At 36.9% G+C, this 14980-nt stretch overlaps 1 protein-coding gene across 1 annotated transcript in view; it reads right to left on the minus strand.

Annotated features, from left to right (window-relative positions):
- GABRA2 (gamma-aminobutyric acid type A receptor subunit alpha2) overlaps nt 1-14980 on the minus strand; it is a 157124-nt gene that overhangs the window by 68649 nt on the left and 73495 nt on the right. Inside the window, exon 4 of the mRNA XM_052642023.1 lies at nt 2154-2374. Coding sequence (XP_052497983.1) covers nt 2154-2374 — 221 coding nt within the window. The remainder of the gene's footprint in view (nt 1-2153; nt 2375-14980) is intronic.

Raw genomic sequence — 14980 nt, forward strand, 5'->3', positions numbered from 1 at the left:
TAAAACCAGCTTGAACATCTGGAAGTTCATGGTTCACATATTGCTGAAGCCTGGCTTGGAGAATTATGAGCATTACTTTACTAGTGTGTGAGATGAGTGCAATTGTGCAGTAGTTTGAGCATTCTTTGGCATTGCCTTTCTTTGGAACTGGAATGAAAACTGACCTTTTCAAGTCCTGTGGCTGCTGCTGAGTTTTCCAAATTTGCTGGCTTATTGAGTGCAGCACTTTCACAGCATCATCTTCCAGGATTTGAAATAGCTCAACTGGAATTCCATCACCTCCACTAGCTTTGTTCACAGTGATGCTTTCTAAGGCCCACTTGACTTCACGTTCCAGGATGTCTGACTCTAGGTGGGAGTGATCACACCGTCGTGATTATCTTGGTCATGAAGATCTTTTTTGTACAGTTCTTCTGTGTATTCTTGCCACCTCTTCTTAATATCTTCTGCTTCTGTTAGGTCCATACCATTTCTGTCCTTTATCGAGCCCATCTTTGCATGAAATGTTCCCTTGGTATCTCTAGTTTTCTTGAAGGGATCTCTAGTCTTTCCCATTCTGTTGTTTTCCTCTATTTCTTTGCATTTATATATATATATATATATATACATAAATATATATATATCTTAGAAATATATTTTTGAGACTAGACTGTTAATCAAATTATGGACAGAAGTCCATAATTGTTGAATTATAAATGTTAAAAGAAATATATTTTGTATCTTCAAGATCACATTAAAGAGTAACCATAGCAAATTTATTACAAAGAAAATTATCGATTTTTTCCATTTTGCACAAAGGTAAAGTAGATAAAATAGGTACTAATTTGAAATTACAGGTGAATCTCTTATGATGACCAAAACAAATGTGACCAACAATTTAATTTTAATGTATGTATTTCTAAGAGCTTCCCAGGTGGCTTAGTGATAAAGAATCTGCCTGTAAATGCAGGAAATGCAGGAGATGCGAGTTGAGTTCAGTCCTAGGTTGGGAAGATCCCCTGGAGTAGGAAATGGTAACCCATTCTGGTATTCTTGCCTGGAAAATTTTGCGGACAGAAGAACCTCGGGGCAGGGGGGCCGGTGGTGCTACAGTCCATGGGGTTACAAAATGTCAGACATGACTGAGCACAGCACAGCATATACTTTTAAGAGAGTATTTAAGTAGAATTCTATGCAATTTTTTCCAAAATCCCAAATTTCCAATTTTTTTCTTAATTCACAGGACTGATTAATGTGTAAAACCTAGCAGGATATGATATCTGTATTGTAAGATTCAACAAGAGAAGCAGAATGAATAGCTAGCTTCCATTTTAGACAATGGTCATTTAGTAATGAAAACTAAAAAAAAGTTTTTTCTTTAAAGATCAGGACTGCGTATTGTCCCTTTTTAAATAACTTTCACAACTGAAATTTACCACTTAACATTTCACATGAAATAATAACACATCAAGTGCCTGAAATACACATCTGTCTATATATAATGCTGACAAATGTTATTTATTGATACAAAGTCTTTATCAAATTTTACATTTTAGATTATACATCATTTTATTAGATTTGTAATTGTTTTCCTTGTTACATAACATTTTAAAAGATTAATTTGTGAGAAGAGTTAAAATGGAATAGTTGCTAGAGTCAACAACTATATATTTCTTTAGATAATTTTTAAGATTGTATCATCTGAACTTGGAGTTACAAGGGATTGCTGAAGTTATAAAAGTATTTTTTCTTTCCTAAGGAGGTTCAAAATAGTAAATGAAATTTGCTAAAAAAAAGGACTTAAAATTTTGAAGGACTAGTTCATGAGATATTAAAAATAAAACTTCATGCTAGTATAAAGAATATTTTAAACTGTACTGTTAAAATTTTACTGAACTCCATCTAGTATGAAAAGTAAATTGACAAAAAAATAAATAATTTTTAACAGCTAAAGCAATTTTTAACTTTTAACACACTAAAATGAGATTCAAACTCATAAATACTACTTTACCTTTGCTTTTTAATATTCAAGCATTTATAAAACATATCTGCTTATCTCAATAATCTGTTATAAAGGCATTCAACTTGCTAGTACTTGATACCTAGTTTGGCTGGTTGGTTAATACACAGATTGCTCAGTATTAAAAGGCAACATATCAGATCTAAACATATACCTCATCGTGTACAGCAGGGTCCCATCATCCTGGATTCGGAGAAGCTTATTTGGCATTGTCATATTGTGTGCCACCGATTTCTTCCCATTGTGGAAAAAGGTATCTGGAGTCCAGATTTTGCTGGCCATTAAATTGTTGAGTCGAAGGATGTTCATAGGACCTTTAAATTTTAATCGTTCATCTTTCCATTTTTGTCGAAAGAAAACATCTATTGTATATTCCTGAAATAGAAAAGAGAATTTTTGAAAATAATAATAATTTTAGATACAAGGATACTATAAAATTAGAAAAAAGTAATAATATAGTTTAAAAACAGAGAAAACTATTTTGAGAAGTGAATTTTGAAAAATCATTCCTTCATGTTTATCAATAATTGTTGCCATTTACAAAAGAATAAAGCATGTATATTCACACAATTAGCTACACATTATGAATAGAAAATGAGAAATATTTTCTCTGACCTCTTTCAGTTAAATAAATTCTTAGTCAAACTGCTTTACTGCACTGTATGGTTTAAAACTACTTGGAGAGGGGGCATGCTTGGGCAGAGTCTGAGTGGATTTGTCCCAAATTACTCAATCACTTATCTCAAGAATGAATAAGCAGGCAGCCTGATTCTCAGTAGCAAAATAAAAAAGGAAGGGAAAAACAGCAACTCTTAAACATACACACTGTCAGATTTAAATGACATTTTCTGTTGCCAAAGAAACTATAAAACATCTTATTGCTTTTTTAACCCTAAAAAAATGATGAGATATCATACTGTTAACAAGAAATTATAGGAGATGATGATTTTAATAAAGTTTATTTTATGAATTAGTTGTAATGAAAATACTTTGACAAGGTATTAGAATACTAAAAATATGAATACTTTGCAAAAAAACACCTCAGGTTAAAATGTAACTTTAAATATTCATACAGACCAACTATTGATCAATTCCTCTGTTATCATTCTTCAATACTTTAAGTTGATTTATTCAATCTGTCTCTCTCTCCCTTTCATCCTCTCTCTTTATCATTCCCAACCTCCCTTTTCTCATTCTCTCTCTGTCCTTCCTAGGATAAAAGAATGCATACATTTTAAATATGTACAATTCACAATTGTGATCAATACTGACAATTTATTGGATATTAAAATTTCGGTCAATATATGTTTGTGCAAGCACTTTCATGATAAATAACTAAAATGTTCAGTTATGCCTCTGATACTGGAAATTCAGAAACTGTCCTTTGAGTACAAAGCCACAGTCATCACATGTTTGAAAATAAACACCTTAGCAATTGGCAATTTCACTCAACTAAAATTGTCTGTTTAGAAAAAGACATTAAAAAGGTCACATACTTATGACAATATCAGATCATTTTTACAAATCTCACTTAAGCAAATGATTCTGAATAATTCCTCAAAAATTGAATGGATAAAGATAAGTAGTCAGCCACAGGTAATGATATATGGACAGAAGTAAAGAGTGGCCCTGTGTCCTAAACCTTAGTAGAAAATATCATCACCTAATCTACCCTCCTGATGAAAGTGAAAGAGGAGAGTGAAAAAGTTGGCTTAAAGCTCAACATTCAGAAAACGATGATCATGGCATCCGGTCCCATCACTTCATGGGAAATAGATGGGGAAACAGTGGAAATAGTGTCAGACTTTATTTTTGGGGGCTCCAAAATCACTGCAGATGGTGACTGCAGCCATGAAATTAAAAGACACTTACTCCTTGGAAGAAAAGTTATGACCAACCTAGATAGCATATTCAAAAGCAGAGACATTACTTTGCTGACTAAGGTCTATCTAGTTAAGGCTATGGTTTTTCCAGTGGTCATGTATGGATGTGAGAGTTGGACTGTGAAGAAGGCTGAGTACTGAAGAATTGATGCTTTTGAACTGTCATGTTGGAGAAGACTCTTGAGAGTCTCTTGGACTGCAAGGAGATCCAACCAGTCCATTCTGAATGAGATCAGCCCTGGGATTTCTTTGGAAGGAATGATGGTAACGCTGAAACTCCAGTACTTTGGCCACCTCATGCGAAGAGCTGACTCATTGGAAAAGACTTTGATGCTGGGAGGGATTGGGGGCAGGAGGAGAAGGGGACGACAGAGGATGAGATGGCGGGATGGTATCACTGACTCGATGGATGTGAGTCTGAGTGGACTCCGGGAGTTGGTGATGGACAGGTAGGCCTGGCATGCTGCGATTCATGGGGTCGCAAAGAGTTGGACACGACTGAGCGACTGAACTGAACTGAGCTCAATTAAAAAAAAAAAGATTAAAATTTTTAAATTTTATTTATTTAGTTTAATTGGAGGATAATTACAATATTGTGATGGCCCCTGCCATACATCAATATGATTTGACCATAGGCATACATGTGACGCTATAAGTTTTCGCTATCTGGTATGTTTTTATGTAAATGTTTCTTGGCAAATGTGGTTTTGCCAAATCCATGTCTGATGCAAACACATTGGCCGTTTACTTGTTCAGTAAATGAATATATTTTATAACTTTTTATAAAACTTCAAATTTTCTATTTCTATAAAACTATAAGATGTTTATCTGTTTCAGAAATTCTTGCTAATAGTAGGAAACCTTTCCTATAGACCCCTCACATGGAGATACTCAAGGTTTCCAAACAGTAAGCTTCAGGTGAGCTCCTTTTTTTTTTTTTTAACCTTTTTATTTTGCACTGGAGTATAGCCAATTAACAATGTTGTGATAGTTTCAGGTGAACTTCAAAGAGACTCAGCCATAAATATTTTAAAACTATTTTTAAGAACACTGTTTTTGAGACTTCAAAGCATCCAAAGTGTACTCTGCCATCCTAGGTGAAGTGACTGTGCATTTTTCTCCTCCTCCCCACAACCAGGCACATTCATGTTACACTCTAGGCAATTTTACAATTCCTAACCTTGCCATTCCTCAGATAAAGCAAGCGCTCTACCTGCCTGGGTCAAGAACTCAATTCTCAACCACATTCCCAGTCCCCTGAACACCTGGAAGAAACACAGTCTGTTTATCTTTACTACTTCATAAAGCTTTCCATTACTACAACATCCTATACTGCAATTATACCTTTGTTCTTCTTCTTATATTTAAAATCCTTATCTAAATATAAGAAGTAAATGAAGTTTTGCTAGTAAATAATATATATTATGATACTGGTACTCTCACTATGTCCATTCCCACTAAATGGATAGTCATGTGGGTAAGTCACCCTATGGGAAGAGAAGCTACAACAGGGAACGGTCAAGGGATGCTGATCTCATCTACATTCAGTGTACTGCGATTTGTACTCAAGTAAATTTTCAAGTTATAATATCTAGTTTTGATTAAACTAACTCTAGTGAAAATAAATTGACTTTAAAAATCACTGCTAAGTGATACCATGGATTAAAGAAAACACCAATAATTATACAGTCCAAGTGGACAACAAGAAAAGGGGATATCACTTCTATGACTAATATGAATTCTTCTTTCGTCACATAAAAATGATGAACTAATCAACTCTACAGAAACATATGCAAAAGCAAATTTATAATTTTCAGTAAAGATAATTAAAATGTGAGTTTAAACCCACTGTATTTAATGATGAGCTTCATCTGAAGCACATGTTGTACCATGAAATCCTGGTTAATGATAGTATAGTTCAGTCCCTCAGTCATGTCTGACTGTGACTCCATGAATCACAGCACACCAGGCCTCCCTGTCCATCACCAACTCCAGGAGTTCACTCAGACTCACGTCCATTGAGTCAGTGATGCCATCCAGCCATCGCATCCTATGTCGTCCCCTTCTCGTCCTGCCCCCAATCCCTCCCAGCATCAGAGTAAGGACATTGCAAATATTAAGTCGTTTTGAAAACAAAACACCCAGAATATGAAGATGTATATCCAGAATTGGTGGATGGGTTTTATAAAAATTGGCATGATGGTTCAGTAACCAGTAACCAATAATACACTTCTTAAACATGAATTTATGTCTCTTTCTGTACCTATAGCAGTTATTGAGACAAGTATTAAAATGATATGAATTTAGAATCAGATAATTGCTATATTATGAACTATTTAAGCAAGATATATAAAAATAAAGCACATTTAAACATAATAATTGTTAAAATATTCTCAGGAATAAAAATATTAGGTAGAGTAAAAATAAATGTATTTTAATAATTACATAATGATTATTCTTGAAAATGACATGTATTTAAAATTAATTTCATTCTAATTTCTGATTTTGTGCTTCTCAGAATACTTCAATGTATTAGTACAAAAGCATATAGATATGTAAACAAATAAGTACAATTGATTCACTCGTTTTTGTGGTTTTGATTTCAGGATTAAAATAGAGGGAAAGGAGACACTTCAATTGAATAATATGTACTGCATATCCACTAAGTTACAACAGGATTTCCAAACAAATTATTTGCATATTTAATATATATTTATATATATATTAAATATATATTATATATTTATATATTATATATATTTATATATATAATATATATTTATATATATTAATATATTGCATATATTTATATATATCAAATTAAATCACATATAACTCACATTCACAGTATTTAAAAAGAATATTCTTGAAAGGTTTCTTAAAATAAATCTCATTTGTCATGAATATACACTAATAAAATAATTACTTGATTTGTGTGTTGCAAGAAAATTGCCAGAGAAGTACAAACAGTACAGCTTCTTCATACAAAGAAGACTTGGTCCCTTGAACCAAGGTTCTAAAGAAATAAATAACACCAAGATCAACTACAAAATTGCTCAGAGAAAACACAAATAACTAAGGAGCAAATTTAGAAAGAAACTAGAAAGTTTCATAAGGACATATTAGCATGCAGCTATCCTCTGGCTGGTGTACAGGACACATTAGACCGTTGAGACGAAAGAGCTGAAGAATCCAAACACTTGAAGATTTGAGAAACTCTTTAAGGGGAATTTAATCAAACATCTCTGTTTTATAGATGGATTTATAAACAAATTTAGTGACTGCCCTGTTTCCAATCATTGCAAGGGACAGAACTCAGACAAGGATACGTTTTCCAGCCCAATGTCTTTACTGCCACTAAGTATTATTTCCATCAAATGTACTGCAAATAAGGATATCACTCTCTATTGCACCGTTAATTGGATAAATATGATTTCAAGGACACGTTAACTTAGTGAAGACAGCATATTCCTTACTGCTTGGCTACATTAATTATAAGCCAGGGCTTGCAGCCAATTTCTGAAGAATTTTATCTAGTCCAAAACATGACCAAATTGCAGGACTGCTCTTGGAGTGATTTCTCATTTACTTTGATTTACTGAGTGTATTTTAAAGTACCAAAATTTATTTCATTATACCCTTTTGCTATTAAAGGATAGTCTCCTTAAAGTTTCAATCTGTGTTTTTTATCATGAAGAAAAATGAGGCTTATGAGGCAGGTATTCAGCAATAAAGGAAATAACACCCTGAGACTATACAAGAATAGTAAGTTCTAACACTTTCAGTTGGTACTCAAAGGGGTTGGAATTAAGAATCTAGCCTGGTATTAGCCCTGCAAAAATTGCAAAAAGTAAGAAGCTTAAGAACAGATCAGCAGTGTCAATAAACCCAATTAGTACCCATCATAAAACCTTATTATGCAAAGAAGCTCAAACAAACAGACCGCAGATCACCACAGCTACTGCATTTTGGGACTATTGTATGGGCAAGATGTCTGGGCTTTCTCTTTGGATCTAAATGCCTGGCAAGTTTACAAATTAGAAACTGTTGCTAAAGATTCAGATTCTAACAGTAAATGATTTAAAATATCTAATCAAAAAACTTAAAATGATTAATAGTTAAAATATGACCATTGCAATTCATTTTGACACAATGTATTATTTAAAATTCATTGCAGCCTTATTAACTATGCAGCAGTATTTCTGTTTCACAGGTAGGGAATATTTCAGAAGTCATATTCATTAAAAAAAGAGAAAGAAATCCAACATTTGAACTCAAACCTTATGTTTCCTGACACTATGTTCTTTTTGTTGTACCATATATAAAAACAATCCTTGGAGGTGGGACAGAAATTTCCTTCTTTATAGACTAAAAAATAGACTCCAGTCAAGTGTCATGGAAAGTTACAGGAAGAATTTAGTTCCAGGTTGAGAATCAGAGTTTTGAAATTGTCAGTCTTCTTTCTATATTTAAAACTGACTCAAACACAAGATGGAAAAATAACAACAATAATAAGCTGAGTGACATGAAATAGATGTTAAGTGCATGGGCTCATATGTCAAGTAGACCAGGGTACTTGACCTTGAGCACGTTACTTAATCTCTCTTTATTTCAGCTGACTTACCTGTAAAACAATGGCAATTATACAACTTATTTCTTCTAAGGATGAAGTGGGATAATACATGTAAAGTTCCTAGAAATAGTTTGGATTTCAAAGAAGGTAGCCTGGTATAGCCTGGTATAAATCACCTTTGCAGTAGCCTTCTTCCCCAACACCCCAAACTCTGAAAAGGGTGGCCCGACAAGAAAATGACACCCATCAGTAAAAGGCCACAGGCAAAGTGCCAGAGGCAGAGACTAAGTAGGGCGCCCCAAAAGAACTATAAAGGAATAAAACAGCTGTGCTTTTGGTGTTTTGGATAATAAAGAGGTCATTGAAAGGAAATCACATGCATGCCCCATGAGAGGTCCTGCATTCATCTAACAGCCATACAAATGTCACTGACTGCCAAGAGAGAACCACCTATAGAACGGCTAATGTAAAAAGATATTTCCTAATGTCCCAGTTCATCCCACCCTCTTCTCCCCACCCTCGTGGCCACATATCTGTTCTCCATGTCTACGTCTCTATTCCTGCCTTGGAAACAGGTTCATCAGTACCATTTTTCTAGATTCCACATAAATGTGTTAATATATGATATTTGTTTTTCTCTTTCTGACTTACTTCACTCTGTATGATCGACTCTAGGTCCATCCACATCTCATCAAATGACCCTATTCCATTCCTTTTAGTGGTGGGATGGGGGGGGGGGGGGGGCGGTGGGAGGGAAGTCCAAGAGGCAGGGGATCTATGTATGCATATGGCTGGTTCACTTCAGAGACTAGCACAATTTGGAGCAATTATATTCTGATTAAAAAAAACACACCTGAAAAATGTATACCAATAAAAGAGATATTTCCTCCCTTTTTATAATCTTCCTTTTCATTGCCTCAACTCTAGAAAGACCCAGAAAGAGGAGAAGAATAGTCGATCACAGCCCACCAGCCACTATGCAACCCTTACCTGTGACTATAGCTGAGAAGAGGAGACACGCTCTAAATGACATAAAATATTGATATTTAAACCGGACTGGACTGAGCTCTTTGATATTTGAAAGTGAACAGAAGCTACAAGGGGCACCCAAGATATTACATGATATGAGGAAAGAAGATCGATAGAATGAAGTGCTGTTAAGTTTGTTTTTGAATTTCTAAAGCCCTTGGGATGCAGTCCAAAGGCTTTCTTATAGCCTCCAAAGCCCTGCAATGGTCTCTCCCTCCTTTAACTCTGCAGTCTCATGCCTAGCAATTCTCCATACACTCTGTCTATAGCAATATTGGTACTGCAGGGCCTTATGTGTCGTGCTTCACCTTACTACCCAAACTCATGGAATTCCCCTGCAGTCTCTTGCGTATCAACCCCTACATCTGGCAATGTTCACTCCACATTGAGAACAAGGACAATGACCACCTTCTTCAATGCATCACCAGTATCTAACTGCCCAGAACATAGGAGGTAAATCCTAAATTAGTCTATGAATAAACAAATGAGAGGAATCACTGGGAATTAAGTGTAATAACAAGGATTCTGGGCCATAACAGCTCAAACGGTACACAAGGAGAAAGGCATCAGCAGGGGCAGATGGTAGCACAATCCCCTAATCCTTACATTCCCAACTGTGCGGTATCAATGTGTATGTATATACATGCCTATGTGACTATATTAAACTAATCACAGTAAGCTCTTTTTCTATATAATATTTATGTATTAAAATATACTGACACATATCAAAAAAGCCATGAAATAACCAGATCTGTGGTAACTGAAATCTACTATGTTTCAAGTTTGATTTGGAGATGCTTTTATGGAGTTTTGGGGCAAATAGCTATAAGGCCCTTCATGATTTGGTTCTAAGTTGTTTTCTCCTCTCCCCCAAATCCCAAAGAGCATTCTAGGCTGCAGTCACACTGAACTTTTTAAAGTTTACTAAATTCATCAAGCTCTTTCACTTTGTGCTAAAACACTCACTCATCCTGTTACATAGCTGGCCAAACTTTGTCCTCTGCTGTCTTTTTTTCCTAGAAATCTAAGCTGAGTGGAGAAGAATTGATGCTTTTGAACTGTGGTGTTGGAGAAGACTCTTGAAAGTCTCTTGGACTGCAAGGAGATCCAACCAGTCCATCCTAAAGGAGACTAGTCCTGGGTGTTCTTTGGAAGGACTGATGCTGAAGCTGAAACTCCAATACTTTGGCCACCTCATGGGAAGAGTTGACTCACTGGAAAAGACCCTGATGCTGAGAGGGATTGGGGGCAGGAGGAGAAGGGGATGACAGAGGATGAGATCGCTGGATGGCATCACCGACTCGATGGACATGAGTTTGAGTGAACTTCGGGAGTTGGTGATGGACAGGGAGGCCTGGCGTGCTGTGATTCATGGGGTTGCAGAGTCGGACATGACTGAGAGACTGAACTGAACTGAACTGAACCCATATGCTCACTACTACCATATCAATCCATAAATACTTCAATAAAAACATGACCACACTGTTTTAAGATTAATGATTTTTTCCTTAACTGTCCCCCCCACTATACTGTGAGCAACACGAGGGCAGCCCTGCTTATACTTAAGTATTCAGCTTCCGACACTGACAGATATATACTGTGTACTTAGCAATCTGGTTGAAAAGACCAAACACAACTCATGCCTTCTAGTAGCTCAGGCTGCAATAAAGAAAAAAGACATGCAGAGTTTTATAATCCAGCATGCAAGTTCATCAAAAGGAGTCAAAGTCATGTTGTGGAGCATGGGGATCAGAAGGATTGACTCTGCCTGTAGTAGCCTAGAAAAACATCAGGGAGGATGAAATTTGAGCTTGGTTTTGAATAAATGAAAGGTCTCCAGTTGGCAAAACAGGAGGGAAGGCATAACAAGAAGAGGGAAAAACATTTGCAAGGCCACAGAGTTGTTAAAGATAATGGCAGGTTCTGAGAACAGAAGTTCAATGCAACTTAAAAAAAAAAAAAAAAAGCCTGTCTGACAGTCATAATGCCTTACAGCTATTGCCCTCTGCCTTCCCTCCTCGCCTCAACCACGCGGCTTAAAAATGTTGCCTCCACTCTTTCTCCATTTCCTCACCTCCCACATGCCTCAACCCACTGCAATCTGGTTGCTTTTACCATGATCAACAAATATCTCTTTGTTCTTCATCTAATGACCCAGCTAAATCCTTTCCTTGGCTTTACCATAATTTATGACACTGTTGTTTTCTCCCTGCTTTTGTAATGAATGCTCTCTTGCACTGGCATTAAAACCACGTTCTCCTGGTATAGTTAACCCTTGGGAAAGTGCCCATGCCACCTCAGACCTTCTGTGTTTGGCAGTCATCTACGTGTAATGGTTTCTCCTGGAGAACGGAGGGGCATACACTAGTGATGGTGTCTGTTATTCCTCATGGCATATAAATTCTGCAGAGTTCTCCCTAAAAGACAGGCCCCACCCTTGTAACCTTGGGAAAGAACATACAACCTGCTGCAAGTTTTATTTTAAAAATCACTTCATGTCCAGAAGCCACAGTTGTTTGTTATTTAGTTTATACAAAAGCATAGGGAAGTAGAAAGGACTGCTCTCCCCAGAGGCAGTCATGTGAACTTTGGCTGCATGTGCTTAGTTCCTACAACCCTTCTTGCTGCAGAAAAGTGACTTTTCTGGCTGGAGTCAAACCACCTTTATTTGCACTCTTTTCTGTAACTTTTACCCCACTCCCTAAATGAGGTTTTACTAAGGGTAAAACCTATGGGTTCATCCCATTACCAAATGAACCATACCTCCTTCAGGACACAGAATCCTACCTGGACAGAGGGCTGTAGCTGATACAGATATCTGACTACTGAACATCATTGCATCTGATAAGGAAGGAAAAGCAGTGCTCTCCAATGAAGACTATTAAGGTTCAAAGCACAGTCTAATTGAGAGAAGGGAATGCTCCTCCATTCTGACAGACATCCTTGGTTGCTCCTTCTCAGTCTCCTCTACAGTCTTTTTAATCCTCCTCTATCCTAGAGTTTCTGTAAAAGCATGATTACCATATCACTCTAATCTCTTTCCTTGTACAAGTTCATGTATGCCCATAGTTTCAGCTTTCAGATGACTCCCATGCCATCTTCACTCTAAGCCTTTCTCTTGAGCTCGATCTAAGCCTGCTACCTAGACATCTCCAAGTAAATATCTTACAAAGACCCCAACCCAATATGTCCAAAACATATTCATCACTCAGACACAAAAACAAAAGCAAACAAACTTTTCTTCCTATGTTCCATATCCCAGTGAATGGTACCATCATCCATCCAATGCTCCCAAACCTTCATCTTATATTTCTCCTTCAACCTCTACCTGCAATAGGTCACCAAAGCTTGCCAATTCTATCACATCCTTTAAATCTTTTCAGTTTTTGTTTTTTTTTTTAAATCTTCAGTCTTTTTACCTGACCCAGTCTGCAATCATTTCTTGCCTGGTATACAGAAGCTTTCAAACAATTTTTTCCTTTTCTCGCCCTCTAATATAAATTACTAGATTGCAGAAAATCTGACTCTTCACATGCCCTCTATATTACCCCACCCTCAAACACAAAAACAAAGCAAACAAAACTTTCCTTCCTATGTTCCATATCCCAGTGAATAGTACCATCATCTATACAATGCCCCCAAGCCTTCAACCCTATGATGGTTTTTGGCTTCCCTCAACATAGAGTTCAGAGAAGGCAATGGCAACCCACTCCAATACTCTTGCCTGGAAAATCCCATGGACGGAAGAGCCTGGTAGGCTGCAGTCCATGGGGTCGCTAAGAGTAGGGCACAACTGAGCAACTTCACTTTCACTTTTCACTTTCATGCATTGGAGAAGGAAATGGCAACCCACTCCAGTGTTCTTGCCTGGAGAATCCTGGGGACAGGGGAGCCTGATGGGCTGCTGTCTATGGGGTCGCACAGAGTCGGACACAACTGAAGTGACTTAGCAGCAGCAGCAGCAGCAGCATAGAGCTGAATACCTCAACCTGTTAAACGGCAGACTGTCATGTCCTACAACAAGCAATTATGATTCCATAGATCTTAGAACGAGCCTAGGAAATAACTTTTAAAATAAATACCTCAACTGATCCCAACACATTTCTATGAATCTTATTATGAGGAAAATTATTAAAAACTCTAGCTAGGAGGGTGCTGAAAAACACGGGCTGAATATTCCCTAAATCTAATTCTCATGCTTCCAAAATATCAATAACTTTACAGTAGTCAAATTCTACATTCTGGCTTTAAAACGAGTACATATTATTAAATTACCTTTGATCTATAGTATTTGCCACATTTTTAGCAGTTTCCTTATTTAGACACATTTCCAAATGTCAATTTCTGATAAGGATTAACACCTTAAACTCAAGATCAATTTTCGGCCAAATATCAAGATGTAATAATTCTCTAACCTCCTTATGATGTTAACTCAGTTCAGTTCACTTCAGTCACTCAGTCGAGTCCAACTCTTTGTGACCCCGTGGACTGTGGCACGTCAGGCTACCCTGTCGATCACCAATTCCCAAAGTTTACTCAAACTAATATCCATTGAGTTGGTGATGCCATCCAACCATCTAGCCTCTGTCGTCCCCTTCTTCTCCTGCCTTCAATCTTTCCCAGAATCAGGGTCTTTTTAAATGAATCAGTTCTTTGCATCAGGTGGCCAAAGTATTGGAGTTTTACCTTCAAAATCAGTCCTTCCAATGAAGATTCAGGATTGATTTCCTTTAGGATGGACTAGTTGGATCTCCTTGCAGTCCAAGGGACTCTCAAGTCTTCTCCAAAACCAGAGTTCAAAAGTATCAATTCTTCGGTGCTCAGCTTTCTTTATACTCCAACTATCACATCCATATGTGACAAGTAGAAAAACCATAGCCTTGACTAGATGGACCTATGTTGGCAAAATAATGCCTTTGTTTCTTAATATGCTGTCTAGGTTGGTCATAACTTTTATTCCAAAGAGCAAGGGTCTCTTAATTTCATGGCAGCAGTCACCATCTGCAGTGATTTTGGAGCCCCCAAACATAAAGTCTGACACTGTTTCTACTGTTTCCCCATACATTTCCCATGAAGTGATGGGACCAGATGCCATGATCTTAGTTTTCTGAATGCTGAGTTTTAAGCCAACATTTTCACTCTCCTCTTTCCCTTTCATTAAGAGCCTCTTTAGTTCTTCACTTTCTGCCATAAGGGTGGTGTCATCTGCATATCTGTGGTTACTGATATTTCTCCCTGCAATCTTGATTCCAGCTTGTGCTTCATCCAGTCCAGCATTTTTCATGATATATTCTGCATATACATTAAACAAGCAGGGTGACAATATACAGCCTTGACATACTCCTTTCCTGATTTGGAACCAGTCTCTTGTTACATGTCTAATTCTAACTGTTGCTTCCTGACTTGCATACAGATTTCTCAAGAGGCAGGTCAGGTGGTCAGGTATTCCCATCTGTTAGCAAATTTTCCAGAGTTTGTTATGGTCCACACAATAAA

Source organism: Budorcas taxicolor, chromosome 6, assembly GCF_023091745.1.
Source record: "Budorcas taxicolor isolate Tak-1 chromosome 6, Takin1.1, whole genome shotgun sequence".
Taxonomy (NCBI): Eukaryota; Metazoa; Chordata; class Mammalia; order Artiodactyla; family Bovidae; genus Budorcas; species Budorcas taxicolor.